Source organism: Budorcas taxicolor, chromosome 14 (genome assembly GCF_023091745.1).
Source record: "Budorcas taxicolor isolate Tak-1 chromosome 14, Takin1.1, whole genome shotgun sequence".
NCBI classification, from domain to species: domain Eukaryota; kingdom Metazoa; phylum Chordata; class Mammalia; order Artiodactyla; family Bovidae; genus Budorcas; species Budorcas taxicolor.
Window position 1 is genome coordinate 14,081,719 of NC_068923.1, and position 19,514 is coordinate 14,101,232.

General features: G+C 54.4%; 1 protein-coding gene across 4 annotated transcripts; it reads right to left on the reverse strand.

Moving 5' to 3' along the window:
• Positions 1–680: 680 nt before the first annotated feature.
• Positions 681–19,511, reverse strand: HSF1 (heat shock transcription factor 1). 4 transcript variants are annotated; one of them, XM_052651462.1, is made up of 14 exons: positions 19,251–19,511; positions 5,529–5,637; positions 5,122–5,258; positions 4,761–4,885; positions 3,540–3,615; positions 3,412–3,473; positions 3,229–3,325; positions 3,007–3,143; positions 2,656–2,925; positions 2,217–2,300; positions 1,573–1,678; positions 1,424–1,489; positions 1,252–1,321; positions 681–1,184 (listed from the first exon to the last, which is right to left on the reverse strand). In XM_052651462.1, the coding sequence occupies exons 1-14, from the start codon at positions 19,365–19,367 to the stop codon at positions 979–981; spliced, it is 1,662 nt and encodes a 553-aa protein (XP_052507422.1). In that variant the 5' UTR covers positions 19,368–19,511; the 3' UTR covers positions 681–978. The 4 variants fall into 4 exon arrangements, with proteins under 4 accessions (XP_052507422.1, XP_052507421.1, XP_052507424.1 ...); XM_052651461.1 differs by having other exon boundaries at positions 4,761–4,918; XM_052651464.1 differs by lacking the exon at positions 2,217–2,300.
• Positions 19,512–19,514: the final 3 nt, after the last annotated feature.

Sequence of the window (19,514 nt, forward strand, 5' to 3'; positions counted from 1 at the left end):
CTGTTCCCCCCATCTACTGGCTCTGCTGCCTGGGTTGGAAACCCTGAGGCTGTGCCAGGCAGGTGTGCCCTGACAGCCAGCCATGGCCCAGTAAGATGGGTGCCCGAGGTGGTGCCTGGGCAGCGGACCCAGCTGTGCTGCCCCTGCCCCAACTAGAAGCCGCTCCAGCCCATGGTGGTCATCTGGGCGAGAGGCTGGTTGACTAGGGACTGTTTGGTCTACAGCAGGTGTAGGCAGCGTCTTCCTGACCCCTGCTTCCCAGGAAGCCACCACCCTGGGCCCTAGTCATCAGCAAGGACGGGGAGCAGGGCTGAGCTGGGGGTGCAGGGCACCACGTGGGCTGCTCCGGCCCACCGCCTCCATCACATGCACCTCTGCACCCCCCCCCACTGCCTGACTCGGGGGCGGGAGGGCGCCTGTGCTTCCTTCACTCCAGACCCATGGTGCTGACCCGGTGCACCCACCTGGTTCTCTAGCATGGACCTGGCCACAAGGGCTCCTGTGGGCCTGCGCTGATCCCGCCCTGGTCCCTTCATAAAGAACTCTTGAGAACATGCGGCCCAGGGGAGCCAGCAGGCTCCAGACTGCTGTGTCTGTCTGCCTCCCTCCAGCCCCTTCCGAGACATTGCGCATCGTGGCTCCCCCACCCTGCCCACACAGGCAGGAGGAACAGACAGGGAGACCACACACAGAGCTCGTTGTTTATAAATCTCTGCCTGGCTCATCGGTCTGTTCGTCCATGTATATATCTGTATATCTCTATGGAAGGGGAAAGGGGTACTCGTGTAAAAATCCAAAATACAATTCTATGAACACCTGCGTCCTGGTCAGTCTGAGTGTGGCCGTGAAGCCCAGGCGAGCTGTGGCTCACAGGGCTAGGCCCTCGGTGCTGGCCGGGGGCCACGACCCCCCGCCAGCCAGGGGACCAGGCTCCCCGACAACCAGGCCCGCCCAAGGCTGGCTCTCCTCCTGGGGCTTCTAGGAGACAGTGGGGTCCTTGGCTTTGGGGGGCTCTGAGCCCGTCAGCAGGGAGATGGTGGGGTCATCCGAGTAGTCGTCTCCCTCGGAGAAGTAGGAGCCCTCCCCCAGCTCGAAGAGCACCGGCAGGTCACTGCTCCCCACGTCCACGGAGCCTGGGTCCAGCAGCAGCAGGGGCTGGGCGGTGTAGTGCACCAGCTGCTTCCCTAGGGGTGGGACTGGGTCAGGGTGCCAGTGGGGCGGGGGGGCGGGGGGGCGGGGGGCTCAGCTCACCTGAGTCTGGGCTGCTTTTCTCTGCCTCCAGAGGTCTGGGGGGCTCCTGGGGAGAGAGGAGCTCCTGGATCTGCCGGGGCAGCAGGAGGGAGCAAGGTAAGGGCTCCCGTTCGGCGCCCCCCCCGGCCCCCCAGCACGCCCCCCCCCCCCCCCCCCCCGCCGGCCTACGCACGCTGGCCAGGCTGCTGTCCAGGTCCGGCAGGCTCATGTCGGGAACCGTCACTGAGGGGCTGAACAGCTGCAGGGAAGGGGGGGGGGGGCGGTCAGACTGCCCTGGGAGCGGGGCGGGCTGGGCGTGGGGCAGGCAGGGCTGGGACTCACATCCAGCAGGGTGCTGGTGTCCACGCTGAAGCCATGGGTTGTCAGCATGGTCTGCAGGTTGTCCAGGTTGGAGTCCATGGCATCCAAGTGGTCACTGAGCTCGGTCCTGGTGAGGGAGGGGACCGGGTGACGTGGCATCCAGGCACCCCCAGGTGACTCCTGCCAGCCCTTGTGCCCAGCTGCCAGCCTGCCCTGCGCAGGCTCACGGGAGGCCCTGAGGTGGGGCCGGGACACTTGGCCATTACAGTGGTGGCTCAGGCTCCCTCATCACCGTGAGGCCCCGTAAGGCCTCTGGCAGCACGTCAGGCTGGGTCAGCCAAGATGCCAGGGGGCTGAGGAGTTCAGAGCTCAGAGGGGCCAGGGCCCCAGCTTCTCAGGTTCAGCAACACCTGCCCTTAGCACTGGAGGACAGCAGGAGGGTGGAGCTGTGCTCGGCCGGGTTGAGCCAGCCTCACCCAGCACACGCCAGGAGAGAGACTCGGCCTGCCCCCGCAAGGAGGTCAGGCAGCACCTCGGGGCGCTGCCTCAGGCCCCAAAGGTTGGGGGGAGCCTGTTCACAGGCCGGGCGGGGGTCTGCTCCGAGGCTGGGGAGGGGCCCGAGCTCTGGCGGAGCCCTCCTCCCTCCCCAGTAGGACAGCGCTAACCCTGGCTGGACTCGGCCATGCAGAAAGGAGGAGGGGCAGGGGAAGAGGCGGGCGACCCCAGACATCTTTGGAGTGCGAGCCAAACTGCAAGATAGAAAGACAAGAGCCCCCCACTGCCGGTGGGGGCCAGGCGGACTCCGAGCCCCCACCCCGCTCGTCCACCTCTGGGGCGGCAGGATACACAGACCAGGCGGCCTGGGGAGGGCAGCTCAGGGGGCAGGGGCGTCCACCATGCGCCTGGTTCCCACAATGCAGGGGCTGTGGGACCCCCCGGCTGGCATGTCTCCCTCCCCAGCTCTGTGCTCTGGGCCAGGTTGGCCAGCTCCCCCCGGTAAGTCCCGTGCTGCGGGCCTGAGGGCCACGCGTGTCCGGCCCTGCACTGTCTTCGTCGGAGGCCCCTGTGCTTCCAGAGACTGCAGGGTGCCTGGAAGGCACTCACTTGTCCAGGCAGGCGACGCTGAGGCACTTCTCGGGAGCTGAGGCGGGCAGGGGCGAGGCGGGGCGGCCCCCAGTGTCCACGAGGGGTGTGGTGGAGGCGGCGGGCATGGGCTCGCTCTCCCGGAGGATGGAGTCAATGAGGGTGGTCGGGGACAGAGGCGTCTCCACCATGGAGGACGGTCGGCTGGGACTGGCACCCTCTGCCCGGGGGCTCTGTGGTGGGCTTGGGGGCTCCTCCTTGACGCGAACCAGGGGACTGCTGGACAGGGGCCTGTCCATGGGGCACAGGCGTCAGCGGGTGCCTCTGCCAGCCCCACCCGCTCCTGCCTGCGGGGAAGGCGCTGGGCCGCACCTCTCATCTACACTCCTGCCTGCAGAGGCCACGGGGCTGCCGGGGGCCAGTTCAGTGATGTCGGAGATGATGGGTCCGGAGCTGGTGACAGCGTCTGGGGAGTAGAGGCTGGAGCCGCTGTAGGCTGGGGAAGCGGCCTGCCACCGAAGGGAGGTGAGCACGGTGGTGCGCGCTACGCCCCTGCCCCCGCCCCCACCCCCACCCCGGGCGCCCGCAGCTCACCGGGTAGGAGCCTGGGCCGTGGATGTGCTCCAGCGAGTACTGCCGGCCGTACTTGGGCATGGGGTGTGCGGGGCTGCCGTCGTTCAGCATCAGGGGGCTGTGGGGAGGGGTGGGTGAGCGGCGGCCTGGCCTCGTGGCCCCCAGGTCGCAGCCCACGGGAGACGGGTGTGCCCCGTGCCTCACATCTTTCTCTTCACCCCTAGGATCCGGTTTGACTGCACCAGCGAGATGAGGAACTGGATGAGCTGCAGGGGGAGAGGCAGTCAGCCCGGTGCGGACAGGGGCCCCCTCCCCGCCGGCCCGGTGCACACCTTGTTGACGACTTTCTGTTGCTGGGCGTGCTTCTGCCGCAGGCTGGCCACCTCTCGCCACAGCGCCTCGTTCTCACTGCAGCAGACCGGGCGTGGTCAGCGGGCGGCGGGAGCCCCGGGACATCCTGCTCCACCGTGCGCCCACCCACTGGCCCATCCCTGCCCGCTGCTGAGCACGGGCCAGGGGCCAGGCTGAGACCCCAGGGCCCTCTCTGTCAAGATGGCAGAGCCTCCAGGCTCTCTGCCTGGACCGAGGATGGGGCTCCAGGGGACGGAGGCAGTGCAGCTCTCAGGCCACAGGGCTGCAAGTGCAGGTTCCCCTGTGCTTTTAGGGGGTCAGAAGTGGCCTTAAAGAGCGCAAGGGGCCGCCGCAGCAGCCCATGCCCTGCTCAGCACCAGTATGTCTTCTTGACAGGCGGCAGACCCTCCTATGCTCACTCTAAGAGGCGTCCCTGTCCTGTAGGCCAAGGCCACCTGATCCCACCTCTGAATTCCAGCCAGCCAGGTGCTCCTGATGGGGTCTGACATGAGTAGTTAGGCAGGGGCCAGGAGCCTCCTCCGCGGTCTGGGGGTGTGACGGCCTGCCCCGAGTGGCTTTGAGGCCACCCCGGCCTGGGGTGCTTGAGGGCCCCAAGTACATAGGAGGAGATCTAAACTGGCCGCTATGGGGGTACTGGCAGTGGGGGGCTCGGGGTCTAAAACTGGTTCTGTGGCGACCAGACGTGCCCCAGGGAGAGGGGGTCTAGAAAAAACCTGCAGTGCCTCCTGCGCCAGGCCCGATGAGAGGCGACACACACTGACTGGTGCCAGGCGCATGCGTGGGCAGCATGAGGGGCCCGCTGGTGCTTGGGCCCAGCTCTGCGGGCTACCACGGGACCACACCTGACCCCACCTCCCAGGAAACGAGTCCAGCCCGGCAAGGGCCAGGAGGCCGTGCAAGTCCAGACGTGGCCCTGGCCCGAGAGTGGAAGGCCCGGAGCCCGTGTGGGACCAGGGCTGGGGAGCGGCCTCACCAGCACCGCCTCCTGCATGTCACTGTGCAGGAGGCCTCTCACGCCCCCACCCCATCACTCCGCACGAAGTTCTTTCCGGAACCTTTTGCCTGGGGCAGGTCTGGTCACAACAGAACCAGCTTTAGGCTCCCCCCAGGCTGGGCCCCCCACGGTAACCCCAGTATCCCAGAGGAGGCACACCCTGCTCCCACGGCGTCCCAGAACCTACTGCTTCATGGCCAGCAGCTTGGAGTCCATGCTCTCCTGCTTCCCCTTCATCAGCTGCACATCGGTCAGCAGCTTGGTAACGCTGTCCTGGCGAATCTTTATGTCCTCGCTCCGCAGAGTGGACACCTGGGTCCCCGGGGGAGCAGTCACTGAGGTGGCCTGGGGGCAGGGCGGGATACAGCAGAAAGGGCCGAGGGGCTGCTGGGGTGGAGGGGCCTTCGCTGGGGTGGCCGACGGGGGATGGGCAGCCGGCAGGAAGCAGGCTTGGCACAGCTAGGTCAAGGCAGGCCAGCGAGTGGAAGCCGCTGTTGCCGGCAGCCTGGGCGGAGATCCGAGACCGTGGGGGGAGAACGGCTACTCACGCTGGTCACTTTCCTCTTGATGTTCTCGAGGAGCTGCTCCTGGCCTCGCAGGAAGCACGGGTGCTGGAACTCGGTGTCGTCCCTCTCTGGCTTAACCAGGCCACCCTGCTCGATGTGGACCACCTTCCGGAAGCCATCTGCACACAATGGAGTCAGGGCACTGCTGCCTCAGGGCTGGGGTCTCACTCCTCACTCCAGTGAGGCCCCTGCCCCAGGGAGGACGGAGGGAGGCCCCGGCGGGCAGGGCCTGGCTCAGGGAATGCCCAGCACTGCCCTCCCAGAAGCCCTGCCTGTGGTGGCTGGGTGGTCTTAGTCTCAGGGAGACTCCCTGAGACACCCCTTCCCCTTCAGCTGCATGGGCTCTGGGCGGCGCGGGGCTCTATGCAGGGCCAAGGCAGTACACTCACACATGTTGAGCTGCCGCACGAAGCTAGCCATGTTGCTGTGCTTGAAGTACTTGGGCAGCACCTCCTTGGCAAACTGGCCCTGGTCCAGCACGTGGAAGCTGTTCCCGCTCTGCCAGGAGACATGGGGGTCACCACAGCCTCCCCGTGCAGGGGCTGCACCCCAACCATGGGCTGGGTGACAGTTTTCACCTGGGATCCCACATCCCTGCTGGAGGCCTGCCAGGTCACATCTCAGCACTGCGGGCCCTTCCCTGAGGGGCCCCGTGTCAGCGCTAATCTGCAGTTTTCCCCTACCAACAGCTAAGATCCCAAACGGAGGCAGCCAAGGAGACGGGACCTAACTTCAAGTCCTCGGGAGGAAGACAACACAATTGTGCTCAGAACTGAAGTTTTGTGGTTCTTCTTCTGGGAACAGAGATGAGAACAAGATGAAAAAACCGCTACGCTGCTCTTTCATGTCCATCCAGACCTCGGTCCAGAAGCTCCCAGGGGGGCCGAGGCTGGGTGGGCTGGGCACGAGCCCCGCTGGGGTGCGGGAAGGGGTTGGCGGGGAGCAGGATGGGCCCCATGGTGTCAACATGGACGCATGCATGAAAAGACACAATGCAAGTGTGTGAGCTGAGGGGAAGGGTGGAAAAGGGACCTTCTACAGCTTTTCTCCTCCACAGACACAGTAAGAACACCAGCAAAAAATGTCAGAATCAACTTCTTCAGAACTCTGAAAATGACCCATGAGGAGAATTTATTCAAGAAATAGTTGAATCTCAGTAAGATCTGAGAACTGTGGCATTCTAACTTGCCTTGTCCCTCCTCCTCTCCTGTAACTGAGAAAGCCAACAGCTCAAATCATGGTGGAATAAACGTTCTGGCATCCATGGAGCTAGGGCTCATTCAAGGCCTGCAGTGTCTCCCTGGAAGGCTCCACCTCCAAGGCTGTTTTTGATCTGACCTTTTATGCTGAAGCTCTTAGCAGAAAAAGCCTTTTCCCTAGAGATGTTTGCTGAAAGCATCAAGAAGGAATTTTAAACTCATGATGAAAAAAAAAAACCTAACTCATCACGCCAAACACAGTGGACCACAGATGAAGAAAACTGGCTAGCCAGGAAACGTAAAAGAGCTAAGGAACGAGATATCAAGAAGAGCTTTGAAAAGCTCCAGGATATCCCTAGGATCCAGAAGTCACATGTGCATATATAGCTGTGTGCACGTCCGGGAGAGGTCCAAGGGGGCTCTGTGTAAGCAGGAAGCTGAGGAGAAAGTCAGGGTGCCAACGATGTGGCTGGGAGCTGAAGCCACACCCAGCACACACAGAGTTTACCGCAGAGACTGGGAGATTTATTGCTTCCAGGCATAAAGGAACACGCCTGCTCCCCTCGCTGAATAACCACTGAGCTCACTGCGTAGGCACCTCAGTGATCACACACAGCAAAGAACACAAGTTGCCTAGAATTAATTCAGAAAAGCCACTAAACAAACAAACAGCAACAACAGGAAATTGCAACAAATCCTGGTGGGCGGGGAAAATATGATACTGAGTTTAACAAATGCCATACTATATTAATGGAAAACCTTTCAACAAAACATTCTGAGACACGCAAAGAGACAAAGTATGACCCACACACAGGGAAACAAGCAGCCGGAAGAGACCGTCCTCAAGGAGGCTCAGATACTGGACTTACTAGATGAAGACTTCAAATTCAAGTATTTGAAATATGTTCAAAGAACAAAATAAAACGGTATCTAAAGAAATAAAGAAACACATAAGAATGATACCTCTTAGAAGAAAGTATAAGACAGAAATTACAAATATGAAAAGTCCTGGAGTTGAAAAGTGTAACAAATTGGATTTAAAATTCCCTGAGGGGCTCAAGAGCAGATCTCAGCAGGAATAAGGTGGAACCAGCAAATGTGAAGGAGTATCGTCAACTGAGATTTCCTGACTGAGGAACAGAAAGAGAAGTGAATGAAGACAGTGACACACGGGACACCAGCAGAGACCAACACACACATAAAGGAGAGGGGTGGAAAGAATATCTACAGAAATAACGACCCCAAATTCCCCAAATTTGATGAAAAATATCTGAGAAGCTAAACAAATTCCAAGAAGGATAAACTCACAGAGATTCACATCTAGATATCCATAATCAAAAGACCAAGGAAAACTCTTTACAGCAGTTAGAACCAATTCATCACACATACGGAATCCCTAATAACAGTTCCTGAATATTCACTGAAGGACTGATGCTGAAGCTGAAGTTCCAATACTATGGTCACCTGATGCAAAGAACCGACTCATTAGAAAAGACCCTGATGCTGGGAAAGATTGAGGACAGGAGGAGAAGGGGACGACAGAGGCTGAGATGGTTGGATGGCATCACCGACTTGATGGACATCAGTTTAAGCAAGCTCTGGGAGTTAGTGATGGACAGGGAGGCCTGGCGTGTGCACTCCATGGAGTCACAAAGAGTCGGACATGACCTAGCGACTGAACTGAACTGAATAGCAGCTCATTTGCCATGAGAAACCATGCAGGCCAGAAGCCAGTGGGATGACATGCCAAAAGTGCTGAAAGAAAAAAGCCTTTTTCTTTTGGCCAAGAATTCTATATCCAGCAAAACTATCCTCTGAAGATGCCTGGGAAGGCAGCTACGGAGATCCTGTGAACCACTCTAAGGATAAACAAAGCATAAGTCACCTAGTCTCTGGAAATTGTCTTGAAGGCATTTAACAAATGAAGAAACATTTATTCAAGAAAATCTAAAACTCAACAAAAACAGTGAACTATGGCATTTTTGGCCACAACCTGCTTCCTCCTCCTCCTCAGAGTTCACCTGGATTGATGGCACACTCTGGGGGGACTTTGGCCTAGAAGGTGGGGATTTCTTACCCCTCAGTTTACAATCAGCACTTTCTGTATCCTCCTGAGAGGGTGAGGGGGCAGGCCACCAGCATCTCTCATCTTGCCCAACTCAAAGGCTGAGGGTCCCCTTCTCCATTCTGCCCCCATTTACAGAATGGAGTCTCTACCCAGGCATGACAGGCTCAGAATACTGGGGCTTCAATCACCCTCACCCCAGTTAGCCTTAATTTCTTTTTCTTGTCTTAAGGTACTGGGTAGGACTTCCAATACAAAATCAGCTAGCACTGGTGAAAACAGATTTTATGCCTTGTTCTGATCTTATGGGGAAAACATTTGGGAGCTTACCAACAAGTATGATGTTAGGTGTACAGTTTTTGTTTTTTGTATCAGGCTGAAGAAGGTCCCTGCTATCTCTAGTTTCCTGAGTGATTTTTAATATCACAAACATCAAATTTTGTCAAATGTTTTTTCTGAAACAAATAATATGATTGTGTGCTTTTTCTTTAGATTGTCAACATGCTGGTTATATTGATTTAAAAATCCTGAGCCATCCATACATTCCTGAGATAAATCCCATTTGTTTTGACATTAGTCTTTTTATGTACTACCAAATTTGATTTGCTAAAGTTTAATTCTTGCCTTGAGAACCCTATGAACAGTATGAAAAGGCAAAAAGATATGACACTGAAAGATGTCGGAAGGTGCCCAATATGCTAATAAAGAAGAGTGGAGAAATAACTCCAGAGAATGAAGAGATAGAGCCAAAGCAAAAACAATGCCCAGATGTGGACATGGTGATGGAAATAAAGTCCAATGCTATAAAGAACAATACTGCATAGGAACCTGGAATGTTAGGGCCATGAATCAAGGCAAATTGTAAGTGGTCAAACAGGAGATAGCAAGACTGAACACTGACATTTTAGGAATAAGTGAACCAGAATGGACTGAATGGGTGAATTTAATTTCAGATGACCACTGTATCTACTACTGTGGGCAAGAATCACTTAGAAGAAATGGAGCAGCCCTCATAGCCAGCAAGAGTCTGAAATCCAGTACTTGGGTGCAGTCTCAAAAATTACAGAATGATGTCTGTTCATTTCCAAGGCAAACTTCAATATCACAGAAATCCAAGTCTATGCCCCAGCCACTAATGCTGAACAAACTCAAGTTGAAGAGTTCTATGATGAGCTACAAGACCTTTTAGAACTAATATCAAAAAAAGATGTCCTGGTGGGGGGGGGGGGGGTTCATGTTTGGGATCGCATGTACACCCGTGGTGGATTCATGTCAATGTATGGCAAAACCAATACAGTATTATAAAGTAAAATAAAGTAAAAATAAAAAGTTAAAAAAAAAAAAAAAGATGTCCTTTTCATCATAGGGGATTGGAATGCAAAAGTAGGAAATCAAGAGATACCTGGAGTAATGGGCAAATTTGGCCCTGGAGTACAAAATGAAGCAGGGCAAAGGCTAACAGAGTTTTGCCAAAAGAATGCACTGGTCATAGCAAACACCCTCTTCCAACAATATAAGAGATGACTCATGGACATCATGAGACGGTCAATATCGAAATCAAGTTGATTATAGTCTTTGCAGCCAAAGATGGAGAGGCTCTATACAGTCAGCAAAAACAAGACCTGGAGCTGACTGAGGCTCAGATCATGAACTGCTTATAGCTAAATTCAGACTTCAATTGAAGAAAGTAGGAAAAACCACTAGACCATTCAGATATGACTTAAATCAAATCCCTTAAGATTATACAGTGGAAGGGACAAATAACTTCAAGAGATTAGATCTGACAGACAGAGGAACTGTGGACAGTTTCATGATATTGCACAGAGGCAGTGATCAAGACCATCCCCAAGAAAAAGAAATGTAAAAAGGCAAGATGGTTGTCTGAGGAGGCCTTCCAAATACCTGAGAAAAGAAAAGTAAAAGGCAAAGGAGAAAAGGAAAGATATACCCATCTGAATGCAGAGTTCCAAAGAATAGCAAGGAGAGATGAGAAACACTTCCTCAGTGGTCAATGCAAAGAAATAGAGGAAAACAACAGAATGGGAAAGACTAAGAGATCTCTTCAAGAGAATGAAGAGATACCAAGGGAACATTTCATGCAAAGATGGGCACAATAAAGAACAGAAATGGTATGGACCTGACAGAAGCAGAAGATATTAAGAAGAGGTGGCAAGAATTCACAGAACTATACAAAAAGGATAATCACGATGGTGTGATCACTCACCTAGAGCCAGACATCCTGGAATGTAAAGTCAAGCGGGCGTTAGCATCACTATGAACAACGCTAGTGGAGGAGATGGAATTCCAGTGGAGCTATTTCAAATCCTGAAAGATGAGGCTGTGAAAGTGCTGCACTCAATATGCCAGCAAATTTGGAAAACTCAGTAGTGGCCATAGGACTGGAAAAGTCCCGCCTTTCATTCCAATCCCAAAGAAAGGCAATGCAAAGGAATGTTTAAACTATTGCACACAATTGCACTCATCTCACATGCTAGCAAAGTAATGCTCAAAATTCGTCAAGCTAAGTTCAACAGTATCTGAACCGAGCACTTCCAGATGTTCAAGCTGGATTTAGAAAAGGCAAGGGAACCAGAGATCAAATTGTCAACATCTGTTGGATCATAGAAAAAGCAAGAGAATTCCAGAAAAACATCTACTACTGCTTCACTGACTAGGCTAAGCCTTTGACTATGTGGATCCAAACAAACTGGAAAATTCTTAAAGAGATGGGACTACCAGACCACCTGACCTGCCTCCTGAGAAATCTGTATGCAGGTCAAGAAGCAACAGCTGGAATGGGACATGGAACAACAGAGTGGTTCCAAATTGGGAAAGAAGTATGTCAAGGCTGTATACTGTCAGTCTGCTTATTTAACTTCTATGAAGAGTACATTATCCAAAATGCCAGGCTGCATGAAGCACAAGCTGGAATCATGACTGCTGGGAGAAAGATCAACAACCTCAGATATGCAGATGACACTACCCTTATGGCAGAAAGCGAAGAGGAACTAATGAGCCTCTTGATGAAAGTGAAAGAGGAGAGTGAAAAAGCTGGCTTAAAATTCAACATTCAAAAAACTAAGATCATGGCATTTGGTCCCATCAGTTCATGGCAAATAGATGGGGAAACAATGTTAACAGTGACAGACTTCATTTTCTTGGGTTCTAAAATCACTGCAGATGGTGACTGCAGCCATGAAATTAAAAGACCCTTGCTTCTTGGAAGAAAAGTTATGACCAACCAAGACAGCATATTAAAAAGCAGAGACATTACTTTGCCATCAAAGGTCTGTCTCGTCAAAGCTATGGTTTTTTCAGTAGTCACAGTCACATATGGATGTGAGCTGGACCATAAAGAAAGCTGAGCATGGAAGAATTGATGCTTTTGAACTGTGGTGTTGGAGAAGACTCTTGAGAGTCCCTTGGACTGTAAGAGCCAACCAGTAAATCCTAAAGGAAATCAGTCCTAAATATTCATTGAAAGGACTGATGCTGAAGCTGAAACTCCAATACTTTGGCCACCTGATGTGAGGAACTGACTCACTGGAAAAGACCCTGATTCTGGGGAAGGTTGAAGGCAGGAGGACAAGGGGACGATAAAGGATGAGATAGTTGGATGGCATCACCGACTTGATGGACAGGAATTTGAGCAAGCTTCGGGAGTTGGTGATGGGCAGGGAAGCCTGGCGTGCTGCCGTTCATGGGATCAAGAGTCGGACACAACTGAGTGACTGAAATGAACTGAACTGAGTGACTGAACTGAAAGTTTCATGAACATTATGAAGGATATTGGTCTGTAATTTTCTTGTGACAGTTTCATTCTAGGCATTTTGATCTTAAGATTTTTTAGCAAGGTTCATAATTTCTCACCCTAGGTGAGTTTTGATAGTTTGTGCTTTTCAAGGAATTGGTTCATTTTATTAAATTCACATGCATAGAGTTGTCTATTGTACTTTTCTATTACCCTCTTACTGCCTGAGTTGTCTGCTGTGATATACCCTCTGATGGTCATCATGTTGGGAATTTATGTCTTTTCTTCGTCATGCTACAAGTTACCAACCTTTTCAAAGATTCAGCTATGAATTCATTTATCACGTTTTACTGTTTTCAGTTCCACTGGTTCTTCTTGTATTATTCTCTTCTTTCTGCCTGCTTTGGTTTTACTCTGCTCTTTTAACTTTCACGTGGAAGCTTAGAAGCAGTTCTTATTTCCCTTTAGGCACTACTTTAGGTGGATCTTTCAGAAAGGAAGCGTCTGGTGGACGGATGGGGAATGCTGGCACAGCAGATGGAGATCCTCAGATGGAAGAGGAGGAAGAAAGCAAGGCTCCTGTGGAGGCTGCCCTCTCATGAGTCATGATGGTGGTGGCAGGTGCCACTGAGCCTCAGCTGTTTTAGGAAGTTAGTTTGGAGGTGCCTGGTTACACAGCTGTAGATGATATAACCAGTACATATTCTGCAGTGTTTAGAGCACTGTATTTCCATTGTCAACAGCTCGTTACTAGTATGTGGAATCCGAATTCATTTCTGTATACTGGCGTTGAAGCCTGTGACCTCAGTAAATTCACTCATTAGTTTTAATAAGGTTTTTGTAGATTCTTTGGGATTTTCTAAGTAAATAATGATGCTTTCTATGTATATATTTTTAATTCTTACTTTCCAATCTTGATGTCTTTATGTATTTGCCATATTGCCTGACCAGGGCACCCAATACACCATTATCCTTCTTCTGCCTCCACTGAGAAAACTGTCAATGTGGTGAGTTACACCAGGTCTTGAGTGTTGACCAGACTTCCGCTTACAAGGTCCCTTCCAGCCCAGGCCTCACGCCGACTCTGCAGGGAAGTCAGTCTCCTTCTTGTCCTGTTCTTCCACAAGGAATTTCCTTTCTTTTCCATGCTGCCTTTAAGATTTTCTCTCCAACATTTGTTTTCAACACTTTGATAGTGACATGCATTGGTATATTTTGTGTTTTTATCTTCTTTGGGAGTCAATGCAGTTCTTGGATCTGTGGGTTTACAGTTTTAAAAAAAAATTCAGGAAAATGTCTAGCTTTTTCTAAAAATAAAGAAATAAACCAGTTATTTCCAAAATTTTCCTCCATGCTTTACTCTGGAACTGTGTGTCAGCCCATGTGGTATTAACCCTGTAAGGCTCTGCTCACTTTTTTCACATTCTTCCTCTCTGTGATCACTGGATAGTTTCTTTTGCTAGCGTACTGTTCAGTGATCTTTTTTTTTCTGTAGTTTCTAGTCTGCTGTTTAATCCCCTTCAATGACTTAATAAAGACAAGCTTTTTATGTTAGAATGTCAGATTTACCGAAAAGCTGAGACAGTAGAGTTCCTGTTATGTCCCTCACCCGCTCTGTCATTAACAGCATGCACTAGCGCATCTGCCCCAAGTGTCACAGCGATATGCTTCATCCTTAACCAAGGCCCTCATTTTTCTCAGATTTCCTTAGTTTTTACCAAACATCCTACTGTTCCAGGACATCATCCAAGACAGTATGTGACATTCATGTTTGCTTACGTCATGCTTGACTAACAATCTCTCAGACTTCCCTGGTTTCTGACGACCTTGATGGTTTTGAGGACTGGGCTGGTATTGTGTAGAATGTTGCTCAATTTGGATCTGTCTGATGTTTTTCTCTCATGATGAGTTGAGGTTACATAAGTTTCTGGAGAGGAAGACCACAGAGGTGGTGTGCCCGGCCCATCACGGCATGTCAGGGCACAGCCGTCAACGTGATTCATCACTGCTGGCAGAGGCCTGCCTGTCCGGCGCCTCCACTGTGCAGCCCCCCGCCTCTCGGGACTTCTCGGCAGGAAGGCGCTGTGTGCACGGGCCACCTCTTTGAAGGGGAAGTGAACACAGAGGTAACCAGCAGCGATTCTTCTGCAGCGGACACTTGTTCCCAACACATTCTGCTTATCTGCCTTCCCTCTCATATCTACTTCTCAGTCTTAAGATTTTCGCTCTACATTCTCTAGCACACAGAGCATTTTAGTAACTGTTTTAAGTTGCTGCTAGTCAGTCCCACCACAGCTGGTCTGTTACTGTACCTCCTCCTGCCAAGTGGCCCATCTATTAGTTTCAACTGGATCCCAGACACGAGGAATGTTACCACATTGTGTCTGAGTTCAGTCGTCCAGTCGTCCAGTCGTCGTCCTTTCAAGAGGGCTGCACCCTCAGTTCTGAAGGAAGGGATCAGCCTGATCCTTTCAGGCTTGTCTTTAAGTTCGTTCACACCGTGTCGGGGCAGCTTTTTCTCTGGGGCCAATACAGCTGCACCCTCAAGCCTCGGCTGTTCTGAGGCGCAGGGCAGGCTCTCCTCTCAGAGCAGACTCTACGCCCCAGCTGTGAGGACTGGGACGGCTCGGCTGGTCCCGGGTGGGCCTAGGGTGCCCAGCACACAGCTCCTAGTGCCTGTTCTTTCCCTGGAAGGTTCTTGGGCAGTTGCCCAGGTCTCACGCCACCAGCAGGTGAAGCAGCACTTAGCCAAGACCTGTGGGACCTCTCGCATAGCTCCTTCTTGCTAGTACCAGGTTCTGCCAATTCTGGCTGCCTCAGCTTCACCAAAGGCCAGGCTCTCAGGGTTTGAACATTGCCTCAACAGAAAGCAAGGGCTCGCCTGTCCTTTCGTGTAACAGACCTGAACACTGTCGGAGGGTGAGTCCATATTGGGTGCGTCCTGCCAGCCCAACCTTAAGGGCTGTTAGAAGCCTGGGAGGCCTGCTGGTGAGTCCCTCACAGGACCCAACGCCTCTTCCCTCTTGCCTCAGGAGTTCAAGGCCCCTCCTTCTCTGCTGACCCCATGTCTTTCCTGAAGGTCTTGGCTTACCCTCAGACACAAGAGGGACTAGTGATGGGACATACGGCAGGGGAAGGGAGAAGCTGATGCCCAGCTGCTAGCTGGCGAGCAATGCCTTTGCCTCTGAAATGCAGGGCTTAGTGAATATCCAGTCTTGCTGTAAATTTGGAGCCTGTGGCCCTATTTCCTACAGAACTGTGAACACCCTGAAATGTATACAAAGTTCTGCATATGTGCACATCTTTATAGAGGGAGGGTCTGTCTGTGAGCAGATTCTCCAAGAGCTCCACATCAACAGGATTAACCACCACGGTGACTCCAGTGGTCCACCTGCACCTTTCAAGAGTCTGCCCAGAACAGAAGGCACGTCCTAGTCCTCCAGCCAAAGAGATGGGTCTGCGTGACGTGTCCTGGGAGTCACAGGCATGCAGCGGGCACCCGCGTGCAGTGAGAGCGCCAGTGCTGTGTGGATGCGGCTGCAGAGCAGCTTGGTGTCCTTCCCGGCCTGTCTCCTCGGCCAAGAAGGAGCCCACTTGCACCACCCTCAAGTCCCTGTCCTATTTGTGCTCAGGGTCGAGCTCTCCGGCCGCCGCCCCACACTCAGGTCTCCAGGCCCAGCTGAACGCAGGGGCCTCTGCTGACTCAGTCACCGCTGGGCCCAGGGCCAGGGGCTCTGGGGCAGCTCCCAGCGCTCCCAGATCGGGAATCCCTGCAGTCAGAGGTGCAGACGTGGGTACATAGCCTGTGATACCCGACGAGGCTGACTGCTCTGCCCAGGGTGGGTCCTGTGGGCCCCCTGATCCCTCTGAGCACACGCGGCCTGTGGAGCCAGGCGGGCTCACATCCACTGTGTCCATCTCCCTCCCTCCAGCCTCTTCTGAGTCTCTGTGCCCCTCCTCCCCACACCTCCACCCCCCCCTGCTCCCCACACCCCCACCCCCCCCTCCTCCCCACACCTCCACCCCCCCACCTCAGCAGGAGGGACAGACAGGGAGCCCGTCCTGTATAGATCTCTGCCTGGCTCATCCGTTTCTCTGTCTGTCCATGTATATATCTGTGTACCTCTACGGAAGGTGAAATGGGGACTCTCTTGTAAAAACTCAATACAATTCTATGAACAACTGAGTACTGATCAGTCCAAGTATGGCCAGGGTCCAGCTAAGAAAGCAGGTGGGGTGGAACCAGAGCCTGGACCCAACCGGCGTGGGCCTTGCGCTGCCCTCTACCCAGGAGACGCGGCATGCAGCGAGGGCAGGCGTGAGCCACAACTGTACACCAGTGAGCGACCGTGGACTCTGGGTCTGGTTCAGCCGTCCTCCTGCTTTTCATCTGTGTTTCCTAGTGTCTCTGGGACTCAGTTCCCGTGTCTGTAAAAGGCCAGCTGCCACCTCTGCGTGGTGCCGTGGGAGGAGGTGAACTGATGCCCTAGGGCTGGGCCTCCTGCTATGTGGAGGGCCGGAAAGGGCTGGCCGGGTCCTGGGTGGCAAGTTCAGGGGGCACCAGGAGCCTCCAAGGCTTCAGTGGCCCTTGCAGCCTGTGCTGCGTGCTGGGTGCTCCTCCAGCCTTTCTTGGCCACTGCCAACCCCCGAGGGCAGGGCGGAGGGCCTGCTGGGGCCCACCTGGCTCCTGGCTAGGAGGAGGAGCGGCCTGCCTGTTGTGGGAGCCCCGGGAACAATCCTCAGCCACCTCGGAGTGGTCAGGTGTGACTGGGGCCCTCGAGGAGTCCCACAGAGAGCTGGCAACCTGACTGCAGGCTGCTCTGCAGCCAGGGCCTCCAGAGCGACCCTCTAACTGCAGGCACTCACAGTGGCCACCTGGGATGGGGCCTGGTTTGGCGACACCCAGCTCCTAGGCAAAGGAGGCCCTTGCTCTTAGGGCCTCATGGTGCCCACAGCCTAACAAGAGCCTCCTTCAGCAATGCACCCACCCTCCTACCACTGTTAATGTTGTCTTGAGGCCAAACAGGCCTGATTCACGGAGCATCCCATGGATGCAGCTGCCACGCTCACCAGGTTCCTTCCCAAGGTTGTGGGGCCTTTGGTCCCACAGGGCTGTCTGAGGGGCAGCCCTGGCCTATTCTGTGGTGGCCCCACACCGAGCATGGTAACTGACCGGGGGTCTGGGAGGGAAAGGAAACCAACATGACTCTCCAGGTAGGGCCTCAGACTGTGCGGAGGATGCACAGCACTGCTGGGGCTGGAAAACCCTCCACCCCACCCCCTTTTCCTGTCTCTGGGGCCAAACACAGGGTCCTCGGGGCAGAATGGGGAGAAAAGTTCCAGCGGGAAGGGAGGCACCAAGAGAACAGATGCCAGAACATTCCAAGGCCTCGAAGCCAACTCCGGGCTTCAAGACCACAGAAGTCTCCCCCAGCAGACTTTCTGCCAGAGGCCTGGGGCTTGTGTGGGCATCGCGGAGGACTCAGAGAGAGGGCCATATTCTTTCTCAGGGCCAGGCAGCTCCACAGCCCCTGCCCAGCCTGGAAAAGGGCTTCCCTCCACAGCTGAACCAGTGCTCAGGTTCTGTCCTGCCTGGCACCACTAGCCCCCTGCCCACTGCACCCCGCGCCAAGCACCTGGTTGGCCTAAGGACAGAGGGGAGGGGGGTTAAATGCACGGGCTCCAGCCAGCTGCTCCCACCCCTTCCAGTTTAAGTTCCAGCAGGGCTGGTGGGCGGTGCAGCCACTGTATGCAAGGCTGTGGCAGGCTTGATCCGTCCTGGTTTCCAGCTCTAAGGCCTTGCTGGGAACACAGGAAGTGGGACCTGGAGAGCTCGCTGGCAGGGCTTTGGCTGCTGCCTCACAATCTTTAAGCAGAAACATCAAGCAGATCAAGAGGCGATTATCCCAGTAGATTAAGCTCAGACTATCCCAAAGGATCTCCGATGCCCCTCCCCAACCTGGGTAAGAGTATTTCCTGGGAGTTTAGGGGACAGGAAAAGAAGAGAAAGAAAGAATAAAGACAGAAACCTGGGGTCATTTCCTTGGGTCAGCAAAGCTTAGGGCCTTGAACAAGGGGATGGTGGTAACAGGACAGGCTGTGGGGAAGGAAGTACAGCCTCCTCTTGGGGAACGCTGCGCAGTTACAGAAGCAGGCAATAGGGATGGAGCGTGGCACACAGGTGTGTCACTGGGACCAACACGAAGTGTTCCCTACAAGGACGCAGTATGATTCTGACTCTCTTTACCAGCTTTGAGACAGAGCTTCAGCAAACAGCCCAGGAACCAGAGGACCTGGCCTCCTGCTCTGGGCTCGCCTCAGCTCAGGCTGCTCCTCCTTTCTAACGGCTTAACAGTGCGAAAGAGAAGTACTTAGAAGAGTCTGGGAGAGCCAGCGCCCTCAGGAGAGCAAGTGTGCCCGGAGGCACCCAGAGGTTCCGCAAACCAGGGCAGCCCAGGCCGCACACCTGCGGGCCGCGAGCTATGGCTCGGGCCTTTCCCGGACGCAACGTCACAGCCCGGACGCAGATTCTCAGCCGCAACTCCAGATAGTCTCTGCTTTACCTCTGCAAGCGGGGGAGCTGTCTGGCCGGCAGGGTCAGACCATGGAGACGAGCCTGCTGCCAGGCAACTGGAGGCAGGGGCGTGGATAGAGAGGCCCCGAAAGGAACGAAATAAACAGTGGCTCTGGGGGAACCCAGCTGTGGTATCCGGACATGAGTTCGAGACCCACCACAACTTTATGACGTTTTGCTTTGTTTTTCGGTCCCTTTCCTTTTCAGTAGAGCAGCGCCCTCCAATACCTGCGCCAAATCCTCATTTCCTCGCAACAGCTGCCGACCCCACCACCCTGGTAACTCATCTGAGAAGCTGTGGGGTCACCTGGCCACCACACTCGCTACGAAACTGGGCGCTGCCCTCAAGCCAGGCGCGCTTCCGCCGTCGTCTCACAATTACTCGGCGAGAGACCGAGGAGAAGAGGCCCTTCCTGCCCAGACCCGGGCAGCGCGCACCGAGGGGAGGCCTCGGACGCTCTCTCCTGAACCCCCTGCTGTCCGCCCCCACAGGCCCCGAGGCCGGCGCGCCCAGCCCCTCACCGGGCTCCAGCAGATGAGCGCGTCCGTGTCCGGGTCGCTCACGAGGGTCCACAGCTTGGTCAGGAAGGCCGGGACGTTGCTGGGCCCCGCCGCGCCCGGGCCCACGGGCAGATCCATACCGGGCGAGACGGGAGAGGAGGAGATAGCAACCGCAAAGAGAGGCCGAGGGACGGGCTAGCGCAGCCGCCGCGCCTGCTGCCTGGGCCGCGCTGCCGCCGCCCGCTGCGCACACACGGCCCCGGGGCCTGGCATGGCCGCCGCCAT

Bases quoted from the DNA above. Each gene is read 5' to 3' on its own strand.
- HSF1 (XM_052651461.1), bottom strand. From the start codon at position 19,367: ATGGATCTGCCCGTGGGCCCGGGCGCGGCGGGGCCCAGCAACGTCCCG. The intron at 5,638-19,250 runs GTGAGGGGCTGG...GTCTCCTGGCAG, and splicing joins CGCTCATCTGCTGGAGCCCG to AGCGGGAACAGCTTCCACGT. The intron at 1,679-2,216 runs GTTAGCGCTGTC...CTCCCTCACCAG, and splicing joins CATGGCCGAGTCCAGCCAGG to GACCGAGCTCAGTGACCACT.